This window comes from Zootoca vivipara, chromosome 1 (genome assembly GCF_965207765.1).
Source record: "Zootoca vivipara chromosome 1, rZooViv2.hap1.1, whole genome shotgun sequence".
Taxonomy (NCBI): domain Eukaryota; kingdom Metazoa; phylum Chordata; class Lepidosauria; order Squamata; family Lacertidae; genus Zootoca; species Zootoca vivipara.
In genome coordinates this window covers 50,720,367-50,742,771 of record NC_142582.1, presented here as the reverse complement: position 1 = coordinate 50,742,771, position 22,405 = coordinate 50,720,367, and the positions used below count along the sequence as shown (strand labels likewise).

Below are 22,405 nucleotides of genomic sequence, written 5' to 3'. Positions count from 1 at the left end.
GTCATGCATCTTTGAAGACTGAAGGTGCTCTTACTTGCTTAGGCAGAGCAGAGCAGGCAAGTGTGTGTTGAAAGTAACCTACTATACGGGTTCCGGTTTCCGCCGGCAGGAATGGCGGACCTGTTTTCCATCCCTCTGACCTTCGTAAGGAATTTGGCGGTTGCTAGGGGAGTAAATGGCAGCCCCCTACCCTCTCCGGGGGTTACGGAGAGGGGCCGCTGGCCCGCGATGCCCCCAGACCCACTCCGACTGTTTATGGAGTGGGGGGAGCTTGGGCTGAAAAGCACTTACGAGGGCCAGGACTCCCGGACGCTAATCTGCATGGCGGGGATTTCCATGGTTAAAGAAGATAATTAGGCTTAAATCTATGGACATACTTCATAAGGAGGGGAAGAAGCGCTGTTTACTGCTGAGAAATTTATGCTGCTGAGGGAGAGGAGTCAAAGGCTGTATTTCATCTGGAAGAAGGATTGATGGGGACGGAGCGATAAGGGAAGTGAGTTTTTTTTTATTTTTCTTCATATGAGTTACTTCGTACCTTCCCAGACGCGATGTCCTGGCTTGTTTGGAGTGAAAGAGAAGCAAAAGACTGTGTGAGTTGAACTTTATAAACTGTTGTTACTGAGCATATTTTTTAAAGATGTGGAGTAGCCGATGAGAAAAGCCCCCCCCCCCCCTAGTCGGACGGAAGGAGTCCTGGACGCGTTCGGAGGATTTATGAGCTGTGACGCACTTTGAATTGGAGCAGCGACCTGAAGCTAAGTTCAGCTATAGGGCAAGGAGATCCATTAATTTACCAAGAGTTTATGGTTTGATGTTTGGGTCTTCTGCCTGGAAAAGCTGTAAATTTTATAAAGATCGTTAATCTACATGGCTATGAGAGAAAACGAAAGTGATTTGAGCTTTTTAAGATGGCGCTGCTTCGACACAACAGGGAGCTCCAGACTAAGAAGATTTATGGGGAGGCTGGACTGATTAACCCACACAGGAGAAAGAACATCTGTGAAACCTTGTTTGATATTTATCTCAGCAGCTGGGAAACAATCGGTTGAAAGTGGAAAACATCTATGTGACTGTAAGGGGAAGATCTGGATTATTATGAACTTGGAGAGACGATTTGAACTTTAGAAAAAAGACGGCAGTGGACGGTTGCGAGGAATCCCCAATTTCTTGAAGCATGGGAACCCAAAAAAAAAATTCTCTAGATGATTTGGCATAACATTCGGTTTGATTGATATATATATGTGTATAATTTGAAATAATGAATGTGATATAATTGGTTTTAATTGGAAAATTAATAAAAATATATTTTTAAAAAAGAAAAGAAAGTAGCCTACTATACAAAGGTAAATCTTCTATTTATTGGTCCACACACTTTTGCCTCCTGCCTACCAGTGACATGTGGCCCCTTGAAAGGTCATTCGGAAAGGAATTCAGTCTTAAAACTGAAAAAGTTCCCCACCCTTGATGTACTGCAAGACCACTGCATCTGAGTTATCTTTTCAGCTTGGTTACTACTGCTAGCCACACCCCTTCATTTTTTATATATTACTGGTTGTTACTTTGTGGCCATCTCTTGCCCTCATACCGTTTTTCCGCGATCCCTAACACTCTGTTCAAAAAAAGAAAGACAGGGTTCCTGCACCTTTAATAGTGGTATAGAATACAAAATTTCAGTGGCCATGGTTTGTCATGGAAGCTTACATCTACTGAATTCCCTCTTCTGCACGAAGGTGCAAGGACCCTGTCCTTCTTTGTTGCATCTGACCTAAGGATGAGGGAAGGGTTTCCTTAGCACAGGGAAGGGGAACCTGTGGCCCTCAAGATGCTTTTGGGTCAATTCCACATTCTGTGGTTTTTCCTCTCTTTTTTGGACTTACGTAGAATCACAACAGATATGCAACACTGGCTGGGAATGGAATATAAGCATGGAGCAGCTTGAAGTGATATTTGCTTTCCTGTCAATAGATTTTTCAATGCCCCCAACTCATTTCTGCTACCTTTGTAGAGGCAACCCCTGCCAGCAAATTTTGACTTGCTTTGTTAGCTAGTCAAAATGTCTGGCTGCAAGGACCTTGTTGCTCCTCCCAGGGTTGGAGTCTTGCCCCTGACCTCATACTGCTCTTCTGAAGTGTAAATTTTGGATGAAGGGACTATCTGCAGCTTCCTTTCCTAGCAGTTGTTCTCTTTCCTGGAGGTACTCAGAGGGCCTCTGGACAACCCCCACCTCCCTTTCCAGTCCTGGGACTTCCACCTCTGAGTTCCACCTCTGAGCAGAGTGGCCAGTGGGAGGCAGTGCATGCCCTGCCATTAGGCTGAGAAAAGCAGCCATTTCAGGCAGTGGATGCTGAGAGAGTGGGGAGAATGATGGCAAGATGATGGAGGGCTGAGCTGTGTGTATGCCATGAGGTGTACCCCACGGCCCAGAAACTAGCCTATTGCTCTCAGGAGCGGTGAAGGACAGTCTCCCATCACCAGTGTTGAGGGAGAATTCAATGCCAGGCTGCTACGAGTCAGCTGTGAATGGGCAGTTGGAACCATCTTGTCCTTTGCCTCAGACAGCAAAATGTCTTGGACTGGCCCTGGTTGGTAAAATAGGACAGGGCTCCTGCATCTTGAGCGATACTGATGAATTTTCCTCTTCCTATACAAAAGTTGCAGGAGTACCTTCCTCTTCCACATCTGGTTGCTCTGCTTCTAATATGCTTTGTGAACCTGAACTACAAGCCCCAGTATTTTTCTTTTCTGAGCCAGAGAAGGAAGCCTTTTTTTTCACTCCCAGGAAGCAAAGCACCAAAACCTTTCTAACCTTGGAGTTGGAGAGCAGAGTGGGAAAGATTATCCCCAGAGTGCTGTGCTGCACTTCTGAAGTGCTCTGAGCATAATTAGTTATAACAAGAATCTCATTCAGCTCTCACTTTCTGCTATTCAAAAACTCTCCAGATTCTCCTATTCAGAAACTCAAGAGATGTAACTTTGTTTTACCCTGTCAATTGACTTTCATGAAAAGATCTCAGTCTAAGGTGTTCATTTTGCATTGTTTTAAAACTTATCTTCAGTTGTTGCTTGTTGCGTAGTTTTACAAAACCATTTTAAAGGCACTTGCAGACAACCTGTTTATTGAACATACATCCTGATTTGTTTGCAGGCATATTAGGCAATGTTGGCCATTTAATAAACATTCATTGAAATTTGTTTGCAGGGAGGTTAGGCAACTCTGCATCGATACCAAGGGATACACAACACTTTCCAGGGCTTTCCCCCACAATTTTCCTGATGGAAAAAGTCTTATCTTTAGGGCAAGCGGATTTCTTGGTCAAGGCCTCTCAACCCACTAGAATTGTGCAACCTGGATTTGCCAGCATGTGATTGAAATCCCATTCAGAGTGCGCTGAGTTGTTTTTATTGTATGTTTGTAAGTCGCCTTGAGACTCGTGTGAAAGTTGACTAATGATGATGATAATAATATCTGGCTCTGGGTGAGTATTGCCAGCTTCATTGGGTGTGTTTGGTGGGGAGACACCCTTCCTCGTCTTTTCCCCCTCCTTGCCCTGAAGGTGGTGAAACATGTCAAGAACTAGTGGGAGTGGGGAGAGAAAAGAAGCCGGCCATGTTCTCAGGCATGAGACGGCAACACTCAGAGAAAAGCCTAGATGCCTGAGGAGGGTTCAGTGCAATGTTCTAGTGTAAGCACTATATTTACTCCCCTTGTGGGCCTGGCACTTGCCCTCTGCCTGGTGTGTAACACAAGCTCTGGCTGCCTTGCTAGAATCTGAGGGGCTGGCACATTCCATCGCAAAAATAACCACCAAACCCCAAGCGAGAGGCTGAGTGACTGGACAGCTGCAACAGACAGAGCCGTCACACAGAAACTGGGACTAGCAACACATTCGGGACGTGCCGCCCCCTTCCCCCCCCCGCAGCATGTGGAGGGGTTGTTCTTGGCCCAGGGGTGCTTCCAGTTGGACAGCGCCAAAGTCATTCAGCTTGACACATCTGGGGGGGCAAGGCGACCATTTTGACTACCACTTACGACGGATTTTAGTCCACTTATCCGCTTGTGCTGATGAGGAGGAGAAATGGGGGTTGCACTATGGCATGAAGACATTTTAAAAGCAAAGAAAGAGCAATAATGTAAAACACATGCTTTTTGACTGCTCTTGGTCTTGAGGTGCAACTGTGCTACCGTATTAGATCCCTAACTCAAATGGGTTCAGTATCCAATAGTGTCCACTGTAAATACTATGTATATTCTTTCTTTTTTTGTTTTTGTTTTTTTGTGTAAATGTGTAAATGTGAATAAAGTTCTAAAAAAACAAAACAAAACAATAAGCAGGCTATCCGAACCCTGTTCCCCAGCTACGTTAATAGCTCCCTGGCAGTCATGCGCATCTGTGCATCTGTAAAATAGCAGTTCTGTCAGTGACTTGTTTGGAAAGAGGTTGTGCCTTTTGAACTATGAATCTTGATGGATCTGAAACCTTTGCATCACTTTGGAACTATTTAGTTTATTAGCCACATCTTTGCATTTGTATTTCAGCAGTCCTAAGCAGGACTTAGGACACAGGCTCAGGACACAAATTTGCATTAACACTTGCATGTGCTAATTTATATGCGGCTCAGGCATCCCCAACATTGTGCTTTACAGTGTACCCAGCTTCCCAGTAAGCAAAGTAAAAACATGAATCGCTGGCTTTCTAAAAGAGGAGGAAGAGGCAGAAGATCCAGGGCACAATGCAAAATGCTGGGGCTCAGTCCTTTGTAACCCAGACTCTTTCCCCAAAGTGCTTAGGATTTAAACTGCTGTTTTTAATTTGCGGATATCTAAGGGGGGGGGAATAGCAGATTTTATTATAGTCTACAACACTCAGAGGGAAGGTGTATGTGTGTGTGTGCGTGCTTCCATGTCTGTCTGTCTACATCTACCTACCTACTTACCTACCTACTCTCTTGTTATGTCATGTGCCTTGTGCATCTAGGTAATAAGTTGATTACTCTTTTAAAAATAAAGAAAATGGAAACCTTGGAGCTATCCCATTTTATCCTCACATCAAACCTGCGAAGTAGGTTAAATACCACCCAATTGTGGTTGGAGCTTCCTGTCTCTCAGGGGAGAAGGAGGAAAGCGAACTGTTTCAACACAACATGACATGCAACACCTGTGGGGCATTAGAAGTGAGGCTACATCTGCAGCAGGGGTATAAGTGTACTGGTACCGTGTTTCTCCTAAAATAAGACACGTCTTATATTTATTTTTCCTCCAAAAAAAACACACCACGGCTTATTTTCAGGGGATGTCTTTTTTTTAAAAAAAATTAAGTATGGTACAGCGATCTACATTTATTCAATTATAATTGTGTGTTTGCTTATTCCCTAATTGGTAGCATTCCTAAACATACCTTACTTACTTCAGCTAAGACTCACTAAGCTCACAGTAAACATTCATAGGATCCATCTCAATTCTTGTCACCAGAAGCATTTCCCCCTTCCCTCGGGCCTTTTGATCGCAAGGAACGTGGACATGAAAGGTTTCGGAAGAGGGAGGGGGTCCTGCTTCGGTGGAGATAAAAACTCTCTCACGCTCTCTGAATGTGGCAGGCGCGCAAAAACTAAAATAACAGGGGGGACGGAGCGCGCGCGCGCGCTCAGCACCAAACTGCACGGAGAGGGACGGTACAGCAACACAAACGGTGCGGTGCGGTGGGAGGGACACAACTGGAGCCAGCGGGATGGGAGAGCTGCTTCCCTCCTCAGCCAAACCCGGCTTGCAGAACAGAGCGGGTTTCTGGTTGAGCAAGCTGCCGGCACCCACCGGGCAGCCAACCATGTCCCTGTCTGCACACACGCGCTCTCCGGAAGGCAGGCGGCAACTGCTACGCCACGGCCGCCACTTCCTCTTGCACTGTCTGCGCTTCAGCGTGCGGGATCCGGTAGACGCCGGAGCGAGGAGAGGAGGCGGTGGCAGCAAAGGGGGAAGAGGAGGAGGCGATGGCCTCCTCCCTTTGCAAGGCTCCTCGGAAGCCTGGGCATGAGGCAGAACCTCGGGCCCGGGAGCCGCCGGCCGGCACTCACCAAAGGGAAAGGACCCGCGCCCCCTCGGTGCGCCGGCAACGCGGCTTGCGTGCCTGTCAGCTGCACGGCTGCTTCCCCCATTGCTTGGATTCATTCACGCCGCCTCTGCCATGTTCCTGGGGCGCCGCACATGCCCGGCCCGGCAGCGGGACTGGGGGCAGCACTGGGGGCTTCCGGTTCCCTCCACCTTTGCATCCTCCCTTTGCAGCCTCCTGACAAGGGGGCGGAGGGCATGGGCGGTGGCTCACTCACTGTCTCCGCCGCTACCACCATGCTGCGGACCCAGCTTGGAGGTTTTGGAAGAGGGAGCGGGGGCGGGAGGTCCCGCTTCGGTGGAGATAAAAACTCTCGTGCTCTCCGAATGCGGCAGGCGCATAAAAACTAAACTACCGGTAACTAAACAGAGGGACGAAGAGCTTGCGGGGTGGCAATGGTGGCGGGGGGGCACCCTCAGGAGCTCTAGCCAGGGCCGTCTTAAGGGAGGTGCCGCGTCCAGCCTAGCCTCTTCCTTGGCGCCCTCCAAAACTGCGCCTATCAGTATGGCTTATTTTCGGGGTATGTCTTATATTTTATTGCCTCGAGAAAATCGTGCCATGGCTTATTTTATAGGCACGTCTTATTTTAGGAGAAACACGGTAGTTTGCCCAGACATACTCCTGCCCACCTTTGATCAAAGTCAGCATGTTATTAGTAGAGGTCTCCACAAGGGGAGTTTTGACACTTGTGAGCACCCAGTCTAGAAAAACATCCTGATGCTGGTTAGTCAACAAAAGCAAAATTGAGCCGATTGCTCTGGTGTTTTATATCAGTAGGGACAATGCGGGGAACACATAATGAATCATTTTATGAATCATTTTATTAGGAGTTTGGGGGATCGGTCTGGGCTCCTTCCAAATCTTGGGATCTGGGTGTGGGGGTTCAGTAGAATGTATAAGAGCAAGCTTGCCAAAGCAGTTCCTTTGTCAAGGTAAGTGCCATAAACAAAGAAGAACAAAAGCCAGAGAAATGTGTGAGAGCTGAGCTGGGAGCTGGAGGCAGAGAGAGACATGTTTTTGCTCTGTGTTGGATTCAGAGCTGTAACTAATCGAGAAGCAAGTGTGAATGCTGTGAGCTCCTGCATCTTATGCTCAGGTTGCACTTATGTGCAAATAAAACCATATAGCCTAAAAACACCACAGTCTTAGTTGACCTTCATTCCAAGGAAACTGAACACTGGATAAGTGGTGGAACTCCTGGAGTCTCTTACTGCTCAGAGATTGAGTTGGCATTTAACAGTACGAACCATATGAAACAAAGAAAAGTGATCAAGCACAGCAGGTGCAGAGAGGATCTATGATAATCTAAGGCGTGTGGGAAGCCTATCTGTGTTTGTAGCATGGAAAAGCAGATCAAAGAAGAGCTAACCCTAATCTCCTGTCTAGGCAGCTAGTCCTGGGCACTAAAATAAAAATTATTTAACCAAGAAGAATGTAGAGACTGCCAGCATTGGTCAACACTGGAATACAGTCTGCAATGGGATGTGAAATAGTATATATGGCGTGTGCATCTTTCACTATTAAATAATTATAACAAGCCTATACACATTATCACCTTGCCGACAAAGGTCCGTATAGTTAAAGCTATGGTTTTCCCAGTAGTGATGTATGGAAGTGAGAGCTGGACCATAAAGAAGGCTGATCGCCGAAGAATTGATGCTTTTGAATTATGGTGCTGGAGGAGACTCTTGAGAGTCCCATGGACTGCAAGAAGATCAAACCTTTCCATTCTGAAGGAAATCAGCCCTGGGTGCTCACTGGAAGGACAGATTGTGAAGCTGAGGCTCCAATACTTTGGCCACCTCATGAGGAGAGAAGACTCCTGGAAAAGACCCTGATGTTGGGAAAGATGGAGGGCACTAGGAGAAGGGGACGACAGAGGATGAGATGGTTGTACAGTGTTCTCGAAGCTACGAACATGAGTCTGACCAAACTGCAGTAGGCAGTGGAAGACAGGAGTGCCTGGTGTGCTCTGGTCCATGGGGTCACGAAGAGTCGGACACGACTAAACGACTGAACAACATACACATTTAGGATTAGGAAACACGGCCTCTAGGGCAGAGGATGTTACATTTCGGAATCTTCACACACACAAATTTGGTAACAGAAACGACAACAAACCCACCACCTCTTTTTCATTATACCTAATCCTTTTTTCAACACATGCACACACAACTTGCTCACTCTTGCACAAAATTACAGTGCACATATGCCAGTATATTCACACATAAACACGTGCTCTCCTCCCACCCGACCCCTATATCCTGATCATGCACAAACACACACCCATTGGGGTACACATTTACTGAGATCTACTGTTCTGTTTTAGGGACGCAGGTGGCGCTGTGGGTTAAACCACAGAGCCTAGGGCCTGCTGATCAGAAGGTCGGCGGTTTGAATCCCCTGCGTCGGTCCCAGCTCCTGTCCACCTAGCAGTTCGAAAGCACGTCAAAGTGCAAGTAGATAAATAGGTACTGCTCCAGCGTTTTTGTGTGCTGCTCTGGTTCACCAGAAGTGGCTTTGTCATGCTGGCCACATGACCTGGAAGCTGTACTCGGCTCCCTCGGCCAATAACACAAGATGAGCGCCACAACCCCAGAGTCGGTCACGACTGGACCTAATGGTCAGGGGTCCCTTTACCTTTACCGTTCTGTTAGATAGGCCCTTCTGGTGGGAAATAAAAGTTTAAGTCATCTCCAATTTTCCCTTTTAATTCTCTAGTTTGGGGGGGTTGGTTATTTGTCAGCAAGGGAACAGGGTCAACTCAGGCAGAACCACACCATACATTTAAAGCACACTCAGTACACATTTAAAGAACATGGCTTCCCCCCCCCCCCAAAAAAAAATCATGGGAACTGTAGTTTATTAAGGGTGTGCAGAATTGTAGCTTGAGGGTGAAACTACAGTTCCCAGGATTCTTTGGAGGAAGTTTTAGTTTTGCTTTAAATGTATTTGCTTTATTTGTGTTTTTAATTATCTTCAGTATATATCACCTTGAGACAATTGTTTAGAAGGTGCCTAAACAATAAATTAATAGTATGTGTATAGTATTAGCCATGTGCTTTAAATGTCCACTGGATGTAACTTAAATGGATGGTATGGATGGTGTTACTGTACTACTCACAAAGCAGAGCTCAAATCGGCCGATTACAGATAATTTGCAATCCTAGACCTTCCCAGCCAAGCGTAAGCATCACTGAACTCAAAGGTACTGGACTTACGGTACTTCTGAGAACATGCATATAGAATTGCCCTGTAAATCACACTTGTTGGTTTATCCATAAGGGCAAATCAGGAAGCAGGAGACTGGGATTGAAAAGCAAGCACTGGATTTTCCAGCATCACATGATGGCAGAGTGGCAAAATGCAAAAGAGGGTGGTCCTCCTACACCTTAAATAGGCATAGGGAATTTCAACAGGTGTAGCTTGATTGACAAGTTAAATGTTAAAGAGTGCTGCTGTCCTGTCCTCTTTTTTCACATGGTCATTCTACGTTACCTTTTGAAGAGAGGCCCACTGTCTCAGTTTGCCCTAGAGAAGGCATGCCTCACCTAAACTGGATTCAACTCAATGCTTTTTTTGTGAAGGCTGCCACTCCCCTGCCCCCCTGCTTCTGGAAGTCATTTTGTGCTGGCACCTACAGCACTTTTATCATAATCTGTATCAGCACCTAACTTTGGACCAAAACACTAATTAGACTGGATTATTCCATTGTTTTCATTATTCTGGTGTTAATTGCGCCCAAGCAATTGAGGGGGGGTCTCTGCTTAGAATCAGCCCTGAGTGCTCCCTGGAAGGACAGATCGTGAAGCTGAGGCTCCAATACTTTGGCCACCTCATGAGAAGAGAAGAATCCTTGGAAAAGACCCTGATGTTGGGAAAGATTGAGGGCACTAGGAGAAGGGGACGACAGAGGACAAGATGGTTGGACAGTGTTCTCGAAGCTACGAACATGAGTTTGACCAAACTGCGGGAGGCAGTGCAAGACAGGAGTGCCTGGCGTGCTATGGTCCATGGGGTCACGAAGAGTCGGACACGACTAAACGACTAAACAACAACAACTCTGCTTAGAAAAGCACACCATGCCTGCCATGGAATAGACCTACGGTACCTTTTCAGAAACCTGCAAATCTCAACTTTCTCCTCACAATTAGCAGCTCTCTTGCTGCAGAGCGAGTGGGTGAGTGATTCATGTCAAAGCCACAGAACAAGTGGGTGTAAAGGACTCAAAGCCGAGGATCTGAGGACACACCACATTCCTGGAGGGGGACAATATAAACAGGCTGCCCAGGTAGTTTTACTGGCACTTAGTCTTGCTCCACCCATTGGTCACTCCCCTTTTGATCTTTAAATAATCTTTCCATTCTTTAGCAGAGTGCAGACTTCTTGCACCTTATAGACTTCGCTCCTTAGCCATGCTAGCCTCACATTCACTATATGGTACTCTTCCCCCCCCCCAAAGATCTGACTTATTCACACTATCACTTGACCCATATATTGACCATCTTGTGTACTGATCAATTCTCCCAGGTATAAAAGCTTTTCTCATTCTTCCACAGCTGTTCTTTGTTAAAATCTTAGCGGCTGAACTGAAGCTCAGTTAAGCAAAATCTTCAGATTTTCTATGCATCTGATAAGATCCACTTCAGCGGGCAAGATTGGATTTTCACAAAGCATAGCTTCAGAACAATGAGAAACGCACTCCGAGCTGGGAGAAGTGATCAGTACACAATACAGTCAAAATATGGGTCAAGCAAATGTGTGGGGGACCCGCTTGTCTCATCTTCTCAGCAAATGTTTTGGCCCAACTCTCTGAAGATCCAGCTCCTTCTTCTCCTTTCTGAGAGCTTGTTAATATTACGCTGCCTCCAGTGTGCTGCGACTGCTAGTTTGTGAAGCCGCACTTACAAGACCTTAGCCACAAGCCCTATATGAATCCTCTAGCTCAAAGCACCTTTTCCTCAAACCAGCTTCCATTTGACTAGAAAACTTGCCTTAAGATGCTTGAGACAGGTGCCAACCATGGTACCTCTCACATGATTCCCCCACTGATCATCTTCTCACCTGTGGCGAGAAGGATCTGAAATTGGATCCACACACACCTTCTTTAAAACAGCTATGTTTTCAATCAGCGCAGTGGTGGGGATCTTTAACCTCTTCCCTTGCCTTATTTCACAGATGTACCCCCTTGCTACAGAAGGAAACAAGGCAAGTACCGTGTATGATAGAATCATGGAGTTGGCGGGGACATCAAAGGTCCAACCCCTGCAAATGCAGAAAATCTGCTGCTACAGCAATCCCTGGTAGGTTGGGTGCCTCCCCGACCCTATAGAGTCAGTTATGGGTTTTGAGGAGTCATTAGGCAGAGGAAACAGTGGGAAGGGGAGCATTAAAACTGCTCCAGTCAGACTGCGCATATGTACATACCCCTGTACATACACATTTGCTTGAAAGGGAAAGCATGAGGTACCTAGTCACACAGATCCTCCACATTTGCTTCAACCCCAATTCTACCTCACATCAAGTAAGGGAAGAGTGGGGCACAGGCAACAGGGGTCGCAGAGGGAAAGGGGCAGAAGGCCCTGCAGCTGCATCCTGTTTTGGTGCCTCAGAGCGCTGAAAGGCAGAGGCACTTTTTTCCAGATGAGAACTTGGCACCTGTTCTAAAGCAAGCTAAGGCCCCTTTTCCGCCCTCCTGGCCCTGTTTTCACATGTCCATTTGAACAAATAAAGATGGCTAGCCAGAAAATACAAGTGCCTAGATATGTATGGATTTGCAAACGTGCATATGGGTATGTTAAAGCATTGTGGTTTCGATCCTTTGCTTCCAGGCAAATACCTGCACAGTTTATTGTGCTGGCTGTGGTTCATAGCCTGGCAGCTGTCCCGTTTCAAACCTATTCTTTCCGTAGAGCCTCTTGAGGCAGGCAAATGACTTGCCTATGATGCTCTGCTGACACCTGGAAAATTCAGATCCTCATGCCACCCTCCTTAAAAGAGTAACTATCTCAGATGCAGGATCTCCCCCCACCCAGTATAACTATGTAGGACAATGGCAAAGGTACCAGGAGATCAATTATCACCTGGCACAGAAACTCTGAGCCTCACCAGCAATGTTGCTCGCTGCAACGTTTTCTTCTCTGCTCCTGCAGAGCCGTGATGCAGTCTTGTCCCATGTATGGGGGCACTGGAAGTGGGCCCTCAATCCCATAATTATGAAGGGGGCAGTCGTGCCAGCATGCCAACCCCTCCCTGCCGCCCTTGTTAAGCTAATCAGCCCTGAAGTCAGCACCTGTGAAGGTTGGCAAGGCAGAGCAGAGCACAGGACTAGGTGTTCTTGCAAGGTTTTTCCCCAAGGATGGCACTGCAGCATGGAGACAAAAAGGCTGGGCACCAAGTCAGAAAGAGAGGGAGAGAGAGAGAGAGATGAAAAGGACCAGGTGAGTCCTTGGCAAATGAGGAGTTAGTGCGGAAAGGCTGCAGGAGGAGGAGAGCGAAGGGCAGTGGAATGAGAGCACTGTTGACGGCTGCCAAAGGGAAGGGGCCGAAGGAGAAGGGTGCACATAGCAAGGACACAAAGGGCTGGCTTAAAATAAAAATTAAAACCAGGCTCCAGAGAGGGACTTGGCTGAAAGCTCCAATAAGATATTGGCCACGGTGAATAGAGGTGGCGGAGCAGTGTGGTGAGGAGTGTCAGCTGGAGCCAAGCAGGCCATGGCTTGAATTTCAGTGCAGGCAGTGATCTTGTTTATGTGGCTTGAATCAAGAGGAGGCCTCACAGCTCCATGGCAGGACCCCTGGTTTGCATGCAGAAGGTCCTAGGTCCAGGCCTTGACATCGCCATTGGAAAGGATCAGGGGGGCAGGTAGTGGTGGAAGGACCTCTGTCTGAGACTCTAAGTCATTATCAGACATAGACAGGTTGGGTGGACAAATAGCCTGCCCTGGTCGAAGGCAGCTTCCTATGTCTCCCTAAGCCATCATCTCTCTGTCCACCTGGAGATACCACATCACAGCAAATGATGCCAGCCAAGACCCAAGAGCAATACTCTTATGTTTCTGCACCTACAACAGAGCCACAATAGCAATTTTCCCATATCGCGATGCCCCAAGTGTTTTGTCATTCTATGGCATTCTGGGTAAAGAGCACATGGTGGCCATCGAATAATTTTTTTCTTCTACCCCACTGTACTGCAGAACAATTGCATTGGGGGGAGGCGTTGCGTTTTGGGAAAACAGGGGCTGCCTCCAGACTGTCAGTATTTTGTGGGAGGTTTTCAAGCAGACAGATTAGATGAAAAGTCATCTCCCACCCAGCCCAAATCATGATGAAGAAGCTTAATTATATCACTTCAAATGTGGAATTATTAGTGTCCCTAAATGTGCTTTAACTGTACGGTGCAAATGTGACCAATGTAGTCCCTGATCGTGATAGCTGTTGGTCTTTCCTTTCTGCTGCCCCTTCCTTCTGCTGATAAACAAGAAATTCTGGGACTCGGAGTCCCCGGGAGTGTATATCACACAGGGCACAGATTTCTCTGTCTCTCAAATGAAAATTCCTAGTTTAACTGCACAAGCACACACTCGGTTCTATAGAAGGGATGGGGCCATGACTCGCTGTTCAGAATACTACTTTTTTTGCTCTAGCACTGCTTTTGATTGGCTCCAGAAAAAAAAAACCAAAAGATCTGGACAGTAGGTGCACAGCTACAGGGAAATCAGCTTGCACAAACATCGGCATGCATTATCTACAATTTAGCTTCAGCCTCCCAGCAACCTGGGCTGGGGTCCCCTGGATCTCTGATCCCCAACAAAGTGCTTCTTTCCTCCTCATGCTTGGGCCCTGCCTCTGGGTTGAAAATGGGGTGGGGTTGGTGGCATAAACAAAATGAGATGTCCACCCCCTTCTTCCTCAGACTATTACAATCCATAGCATCTGGCTGGTCATGGTTAGGAACGAAAAAGGTTCTGATTCAGAAAGGTAACTTGTACATTTTGGATAAAGGTGGTCTGAATGACATCAGCGGTAGGATTCCCCACACCCCCTAGAAGACTCTTGTTTTATCAGTACCAACCAGACCCCTACCTCATACCATGAGGTAGAAGCCCTGGATTAGGATCATAGAATCATAGAGTTTGAAGGGATTCTCAGGGTCATCATTTTGTCCAACCCCCTGCAATGCGGGAATCCCTGGGTGGGCTTGAACTGCCAGCCCTCCGGTTAATAGCCAGATGCACGGACCCATTGCACCACACCACCTAGGTCTACATTACTACTTCTACACTGAACAATGATTATTCTTAAGGAAAATAGGCAGGAAAGGGCAACTTTCTAACTTTGAGGCTCAGATGTGGGCAAAGGCAGAGGTTAGGTATTGGAGCTGTGTGTACCTTGTGTCCTGCCCTGCACCCAAAAGCTAGCTTGGTGCCAGTGGAAGTCAGTCCATGATTAGGGCAAATTGGCAGCCTGCCCTTATCGAGATCACACTCGCCTGCTTTTACTTGTAACCAGTCCAGGGGTTTGGTTATCGCCATCCTCCTCCTTGGTCTCATGGTCGCCCCTTGTAGAAATCAGCAGGTGGAGTCCAGAATTAACTGGCTCTGCCTGTCATTGGCTCTAGCTCCACCTACTGCTGGCCTCCTGCATTACACGTTACCAGTCCCAATAGACAGCAGCCACCACTGCCTGCCTGATGCCCTGCGGTGCAGGCGAGGGTACTGTGAGTACTGAAGTAAGATCACGCTGCCAGTCTCTTTGGCTTGTGGTAATGAAATGGAATGGGCCACTGGAATAGCTCAACTGGTAGAACATGAGAAGCTCAGGGTTGTGAGTCTGAACCCCATGTTGGGTAAAATCTTCCTGCATTGCAGGGGATTGAACAAAATGACCCTTCCGATTCTATGATTCTATGAATCTATGCTGCTTGCTGGGACCAGGATGCGGCAGGGCAGCAGCAGGGGTAGGTATGTCCCAAGTTGACAGCTGTGGGTCCAGGTGTGTGTAGACTTATGCCTGCCACCACCATCAATCCACCTCACCACCCCATCTTTGTCCTTCCTGCTGAGTGACAGCACTGCCTCCACCTCATGTTTCCTGCTTGGCAGGGGGTTGGGCTGGATGGCCCTTGTGGTCTCTTCCAACTCTATGATTCTATGATTCATGTACTCCACCTCATGCAACTTGCAACTGGCAAGATGTCCAGGTGCAGTCCTGGGAGGATTGTGCATGAGGTGGCAATTGAATCGACCCACACACTAACAGCAACAACAACACTTTTGCTTTCTCTTGTCCCCACTCAGACATTGTGTGCGCTTAAAAAGAGCCCTGCCGGATCAGGCCAAAGGCTCACAGTGGCCAACCAGATGCATGCAGGAACGTATATGTGGCGGTCAGAGCATGATGACATTGCTGGCCTCACGCCCAGCATCCATGTGGCACCTCCTATGTGTCTTGGAAGTCCAGACACCTGCCTAGGGAAAGCCTATGTGCAAACAACTGTTCACACATAGGCTCCCACGTGATCAGAGGCCCTGGTTGCGCAGGGTTTCTTACGGTGTGGAACTTTCCCCATGCACGAGTATCCAGAGGGTATGGCCAGAGCCACGCAATATGTTGGGGCTGAGGCCAGCAGTGCAGTCCTGTTGCTCTCTTCCTCTGTGTGTAGGTTCTCTATCACATAGAGAACACTTAAATGGGAGAATTGCTAAGCGACATTGAAAGCAGGGGCATTGCTAGGTGGTATTTAAAAGACTCAGGGCCATGACACACATTTGCAAACAACGAACACCTATATGCCAAATTGTATGTACAGATGTGGATGGCGGGTGGGCGGAATCTCACCAGCCCTGGGGTTTGCAGTGTGCCCAGCTGTCCTGTAAGTAAGCAAAGTAAATTCCTTCCTCCAGTGGCAGCAGAGCAGCCTTAAATCTGCATTGCAAAGTTACCTACATTTTTGTGTTAAGAGAAACAGTGACTGGGGGGGGGTCTATAGCCCTCCAAGAGGCTGCTAACCTACAATTCCCATTAACCCTGGGCATTGGCTGTACTGGCTAGGACTGATGGGAATTATAGTCAAGTGTCTGGAAGACAACAGGTTCCCCATCCCTGCTGTAGGTTCTTCCCCATCAGAACCATTCATTTGCTCCTTGCACACTGCATTCAAGTTCACAAACAAATGAACATAATGGGTGGGAGCCAGAGGAGCAGCAACTTTGTGGACAGGAGTTGTCTCCCTGTGATGGAGGAAAAGGTTTCATACCCTCCATCACCAAGCACATAAAGGTAACATTAGAGATGGGCCCTCCACCCCGAGGCCTAATCCATGTGATCCTTCCTTCTTACATGGAGGAAAGCAACATTATGCTCAGTTAGCCTCACATCATATTATATGGTGGGGAACCCTTCAGCATAAGAAAAATGGCTGCCTCAACCAGGTAAGGCTGAACTCCTCTGTGCTTCTTCTCTGTTACCAGTGTCTCTGGAACCGAAACAGTTAGGCCATGTTACAAAACATTTGCTACTCACCTATCCAGGCCAGCTGCAAAGTTGAGTGCCATCACCCCCCCCCCCTGGTCAGTCGGCTTCTTAAGCTGCAGCTTACCTGGCTCAGTCTAAGGAATCCCTTGCCATATTGAATTTCCCACAATGCCTTGGAATGGGCTGGTGCATCTTGGGCAGTTTAACTGGGGAGCTCACAGCGGAGGAAAGAGGCAAGCGAGTGGGGTGAAGGGGCATCTGCCTCAGCATGGGCAGATCCTGCCATGGCCTTTTTAGCTTGGCATTTACCCAAGTGTTCCAGATGCTCATTCTGGCCCTGTGTCTAACAAAGGAGGCCCAGGAAGAAGGTAGGCCTCCCCCAGATTGTCTAAATTATACAAAGCTTGAGGTTTTGAACATATTTGTTTCCTCTGCAGACACTGAATGTGGAACAGGGCAAGGGATGGGGGGGGAGGGTAAATTTACAAGGCTGCCGTCCACACATTCCCCGTGAAACGTTTGGGCCATATTAGGGCCAGGGTTGTTTTTCCCCCCTGGCCCAGGTATATCTGTATCCATCCAGGTTATGACCTTCACCTCCCTGACAAAATGGGTGCCAGTGCCAACAATTCCCTAAGAGGAACAGCTGCTATGTGATTCTCTGGTGGTTTGGATGGTGCTCAGAGAACACAACCCAGAGATGGTGCCAAATGCGATTGTAACACAAATATGGGATTTTTCAGGAATGTGGGGACCCCAAGGCTGCAAAGATGGCAGGAGCCTCCCTCACACATCAACAGTAGAGTTGGCAAGCCTGAAAGGGTTGTTCTCTGCCTCTCCTGTCCTTGACGCCGATTCAGAAAAACGAACCACACCTAGCAGTGTTTCCCCTTCTACGCCTCTCTTAATGCTGTTAAAGGGAAAAGGGTGTTTTCTCTGTTTTCTAACCCAGTAACCCCAACTTTAACCCTAAGAACTGCGATGCAAAAACAGGATGTATCGCCTCTGCACACGCCAGTCCTGGCCTATGTCCTGCCGCCACCTTCCCAGTGGGCCCACTTTAACCCAAACCACCACCTTCCCCTATCTCTGATGCAAGCCGTGATGAAGGAATCTTCGGTTGGTAAGCATCAGCTTCTAATGCGCACCCAGCACCACTGCGGAACCACAGATCATATTAAGTTTACTGAGGATGCTGGGAGGGAAGGATGATTCAGAAGATGGTGCCAGAAGCAACCTACGTGGCAGGGTGCCGGCAGAGTGTGAGGCATTTTTAATTTCCTGAAAGGACTCAGCTTTCAGATGCTACGGATTGCTGTGCTCACGTAGTGGGTAGGAAGGATGTGCCTGTCTAGAGCCCCTTATCTTTGCCAGGTTCGCGTTGCAGTTAAAAACACAGCCTTTGATACTATCTGCGCCACAAGCTGAATTCTCCTGCAAGATTTCAAAGGACCCTAATGGGTCCTCCAGGGGTCTGCTACCTAATTTCAACATCAAAATTCCACCAGCAGCCAGATTCAGAGCTGCTGGGAAGCCTTAGCACAGACATGAAAGTGGTTATTAGGAACGGCATGGAGCTTCCTTATAACAAGTCAGGCCAGTGGTCTATCTTGCTCAGTATTGTCTACACTGATTGGCAGCAGCTCTTCAGGATTTCAGGCTGGGCTTTCTCTCAGCCTTACATGGAGATACCTTATGCATGCAAAGCAAGTGCAATTCCACTGAGTTACGGCCCTTCTGTAAATAGGGATTGCCACTCTGTATGTGCTCAGAGACACTCTCTTCCTTATGTTTAATTTGCACCCCAGCAATGACAGAAAGTATGGGGAGTGCACAGATTCTGGGGCGCCTGCTTCCAATTTAGTCCTAATATCTGTCTATCATCTGTCATCTATCTATCATCTATCTACCTCTAATTGCTGCTGCTACAGCACTGCCTTGCTGTTCTATCCAAAGAAAAAGGCCCAGATTACGGGGTGACAAGTCTTCAACACGGCCTGCAGGAAGCCCCCATTCTCTACCTGCGGCAGAGAGCTGTTCCATGCCTCTGATACATTTCTAAAGAGGTGCAGGGGCTCAAGCCTGCCCAAGAGCCAACCACCAGAGTGGACCCCTTCCTTGCACCACTAATCCCAGAGGCATTCCTTAGAAACTGCTGTGTTGACTCACTCTGTGAATGGTCTGAGGCATAATTTCGCCACTTCTAGGGCTGCGCTGGAAAGAGGGAGAAGCCCTAGCTGTGGTTCAATCCTCAACAGGTCTGAAGACCTGGAGCCACCCATCTCTGAGAAGAGCAGCAATCATTGATCCTTTCAGAAAGCTTCTTGCTGCCGGTGCAGAGACCAGGCAGAGCACCTTTGCCCACTGCCGCCACCGCCTCTCACCTTGCCCCGTACCTTCCATATCTGCCACAGTCACGGTGGCGCTGCTGACCGCTTCGCCATGTTCATTCTTGGCCATGCATTTGTAGACCCCGGCGTCGGCTGCTTTGCTGCTGCAGATCCGGAGGCTGCCATACTCCTCCTCTTGGCTGTCCTGCTCCTTGGTGGATGTGATGGGTGCTTTCTCCTTGTACCAGCTCAGGTGCGGCTGGGGGCTGCCCGCCACCACGACCTTCAGCAGGATGCTGTGGCCGATGCTGACCGTCATGTCTGTCAGCTCCTGCAGGAAGACCGGCGCAGCAGCAGGGCTTCCCTGCTCAGTAGTCGCAACTTTGGCTCTTTTGGGAGGGATGGCAGGGCTTGGGGGGGCTCTCCCTGAGCCCCGTACCGTCCCCTCAGCCGGATGGAGGTTGCTCTGCCCCTGAGGTCTCTGCATGGCTCGGTGGGGCCTGCACACCCTGTCACGTCGAGTACTGCCTGGGCTTGCAGATCTAGTCCATAACAAAAGCCCCTCTTCTAGCAGGCTGGGAATCCCACCGGCCACCTGGGCCCTGGCAGCGCTCCCCAAGCAGCCGTCCCCCTTGCTTGATGTTCACCCTCTGCGCGTATGTGACCTCCCACCCCCGGCTGCTGGGTACCTGCCAGGGGGCATGGACGCCGCAGCCCCAGGTGCCTGCCCACCCAGCCGGACAAAGTCCCAGAAGGTCATTCCTCTGCCGGGCAGGGGGTTATTTTTAGGATGTTCTCAGGTTGCAGCCAGCCCATCCCAGCACTTCAAGGGAGCCAGGCTGGTTGGTGGAGGCTGAGACGGCCCTCCTGAGTTTGCTCACCAGCACTCACTTCTCCCCAACCAACAACTCCTAAAACTTTCCCTACCTTTTAGCAGGCTTGGTGCCTCCCCTATCTCAAAGGGATCCCCCTGTTTTTTCTTTTCTGTGGAGCCCGGGATCAATGAGTTCCTACCCCCATGCAGTTTCCAACATGCGCCCCCCCTGTCTCCCCCTCCTCCCAAATAGCAGCTGCTATCTGATGTGTCACATTCCTTGACCCAAGCTGAGAAGAGCAGAGCGCATGACTGGGGCGGCTTAGCTTTCCTCGCAAAGATAGACATGGGAGGATGGGGCTTTCCATATTAAGGCCTCGGGGGCTTCTCAGGCCCAGCCCCCCGTTACCTGTCCCTACGCAAACCGTGCTGGGGACACCTGGAAGACAGGCTGGGGAGGCAATGGGAGCTTCCAGGCCCAGCCTGATCCTTGAGCGTTTGTCCTGATTTAAGAACATAAGCAGAGCCTGGCTGGGTCAGGCCAGTGACCCACCTGGTCCAGCTTCCTGTTCTCACAGTGGCCAACCAGATACTTGTGGTGAAAGTGCAAGCAGGATCCGAGCGCAGGAGCACTCTCTCCTCCGCTGCAGTCTCCAGCAACTAGCACTTGGAAGCATTGCTGCCACCGACTGTGGAGGCACAACATAGCTGTCATGGCTGGCAGCCCTCAGTAGCGCTTTCCTCCCTGAATTGGTCTATTCTTCTTTAAAAGCCATATAGGTTGGTGGCCATCACTGGCATTTGATCCCACACGTGTTCCAGTGCATTTCCCCCAGCCACTTTCCAAACAAGTCCAATCTTTGGGTAAAATGGGTTTGTGGTGCAAGAGCTCCCCATCCACTCTAATGGCGGGACCTGATTGCTGATATGCGGTGGGATCCCACCCCCCAAATAGTGACAGTTTAGAAGTGTGTTTTCCCCATGTAGCCCAGTGGCCACAAGAATATTGGAGTACAGATCTTTCAAAACATTATCCACCCCCACTCCCCAAAATAGAAAACCCTTTGGTAACTGTTTTTTCACATCCTCTGCAGAATCCATATCTACGTTTAATAACGCTTCACACTTACTTAACCGTGTATGCATAGCACTCTTCTTAACCTATATAACCCACTACTATTTAGACATAGTCATATACCCCCCCCCAAAATCACCAAAATCTTACTTTAATAATTTATATAAATTCATTAAATCTGCTTCCAATATTTCTAAATTACATTGCAATACTTGTTGTTGTTTTTTATACCCCACCCATCTGACTGGGTTTCCCCAGCCACACTGTATATTGGGGGGGGGGTGTCAGCTAATGTAGGGCTGCCATACGTCCGGATTTTGCCATACGTCCTGGATCTTAGGCAAGTCAATCGAAAAATTGGCGCTTATGTTAAAAAAAGCTCAACAATTTTGGGGGTGAACAGATTTTAACTTTTTGAAATATGGCGACCCTAGCTAATGAGCCCCATGCAACAGGGCTTCCCACTTCTCCCCCTGCACACCCTCATGCTCCCCAAAATTGGCGGGGAGGGGGTAGGGGGACCACACAAACAAAGCACAGGGAGAAGAGAGAGATGATCGTTCCAGCTTGCAAGCTGCAATGCTTGCACAGAGAGAACATCCATCACAATGCAATGTTGAATTCTGCCCCTTAGTTCCATAGATTGCACTTCCCCGTATATTGAATTTTTTATTGCGCAATGTTATGACATAACATAACAACATAACGTAACGTAGCGTAACGTAACATCAATAATATGGTATTTATCCATCTATAATGAGCCTCCCAGTGAATTAAGTTGAAATACCAATGAACTATCTCACTAAAAACGTAATACACAAACAGTACGATTTATCATTCACATTGTCTTTAAACACATATTTGATATTGTAAGGGATATCACTGAAATATTCCAAAAGCTATCTGTAAAGTTATTCAAAGTCCACTTTGTTCTATTTTCTCAATAAATCTCCACCTTTGCCTCTGTAGTCACCAAATGAGCCCACCAAAACAACCCAGTACTCTGGCTGCTCCCCTCTGGTACATTTGGTACATCACCTCCAATGAATCATGGACACAGACACAGACACATGCACACAAAATAGAGCCAAAGAGTCTCTAAGCCTGCAAAGGGCAGGATGGATAGAAAAGTGCAGTAGAAAGAGGCTACCAGTCAGATTTGGATAGTCAGAGACCTCCAAGCAGAGAACAGCTCCCCTATGGGGCATATGGAACATTTGTCCACAATACTAATTCTGCAAGGGGCACCAGACAAGAAGCTTCTCAGTGGCTTTTACTGGTCCACTAGCTTTTTTTTTTGATGGAGCTGGGTGTTTGGAGATAGCAGTGTTGTAATGGAGAGGAAGCATAGCTCCATAAATTTGTTCAAAGTAGGAACAATGATGTAAGAGTGCCTAGATGATGGGTGGACACAGGGTGAGAATGAAGAGTTTTGTAACAGATTAGCACAGAAGAAGAAGGTGAATGCAGAACAAAATTAGATGCTAGGTACGGTCTTCCTTTTCTTAGATAGAGTTCCTACTTCACACTAGCAGTTTAAACAGTAACACTTATTGTCCTTGCAAAATTGCATTTTAGTAGGCTGTGGCTGACCATTTTTTGT

General features: G+C 48.1%; 1 protein-coding gene across 7 annotated transcripts in view; it reads right to left on the bottom strand.

Moving 5' to 3' along the window:
- SPEG (striated muscle enriched protein kinase) overlaps positions 1-19,662 on the bottom strand; it is a 102,383-nt gene extending 82,721 nt beyond the window's left edge. For 3 of the 7 annotated variants that reach the window (XR_015946107.1, XM_088652881.1, XM_088652892.1), the window contains exon 1: positions 18,980-19,544. Coding sequence is in view for 6 of the 7 variants with exons in the window: in XM_088652881.1 (XP_088509007.1) it covers positions 18,980-19,400 (421 nt within the window). In the remaining variant the exon portion in view is untranslated. Of the gene's footprint in view, positions 1-18,967 lie in introns of all 7 variants that reach the window. The other 4 variants (XM_035126758.3, XM_088652898.1, XM_035126749.3 and 1 more) reach the window with 4 other exon arrangements.
- Positions 19,663-22,405: the final 2,743 nt, after the last annotated feature.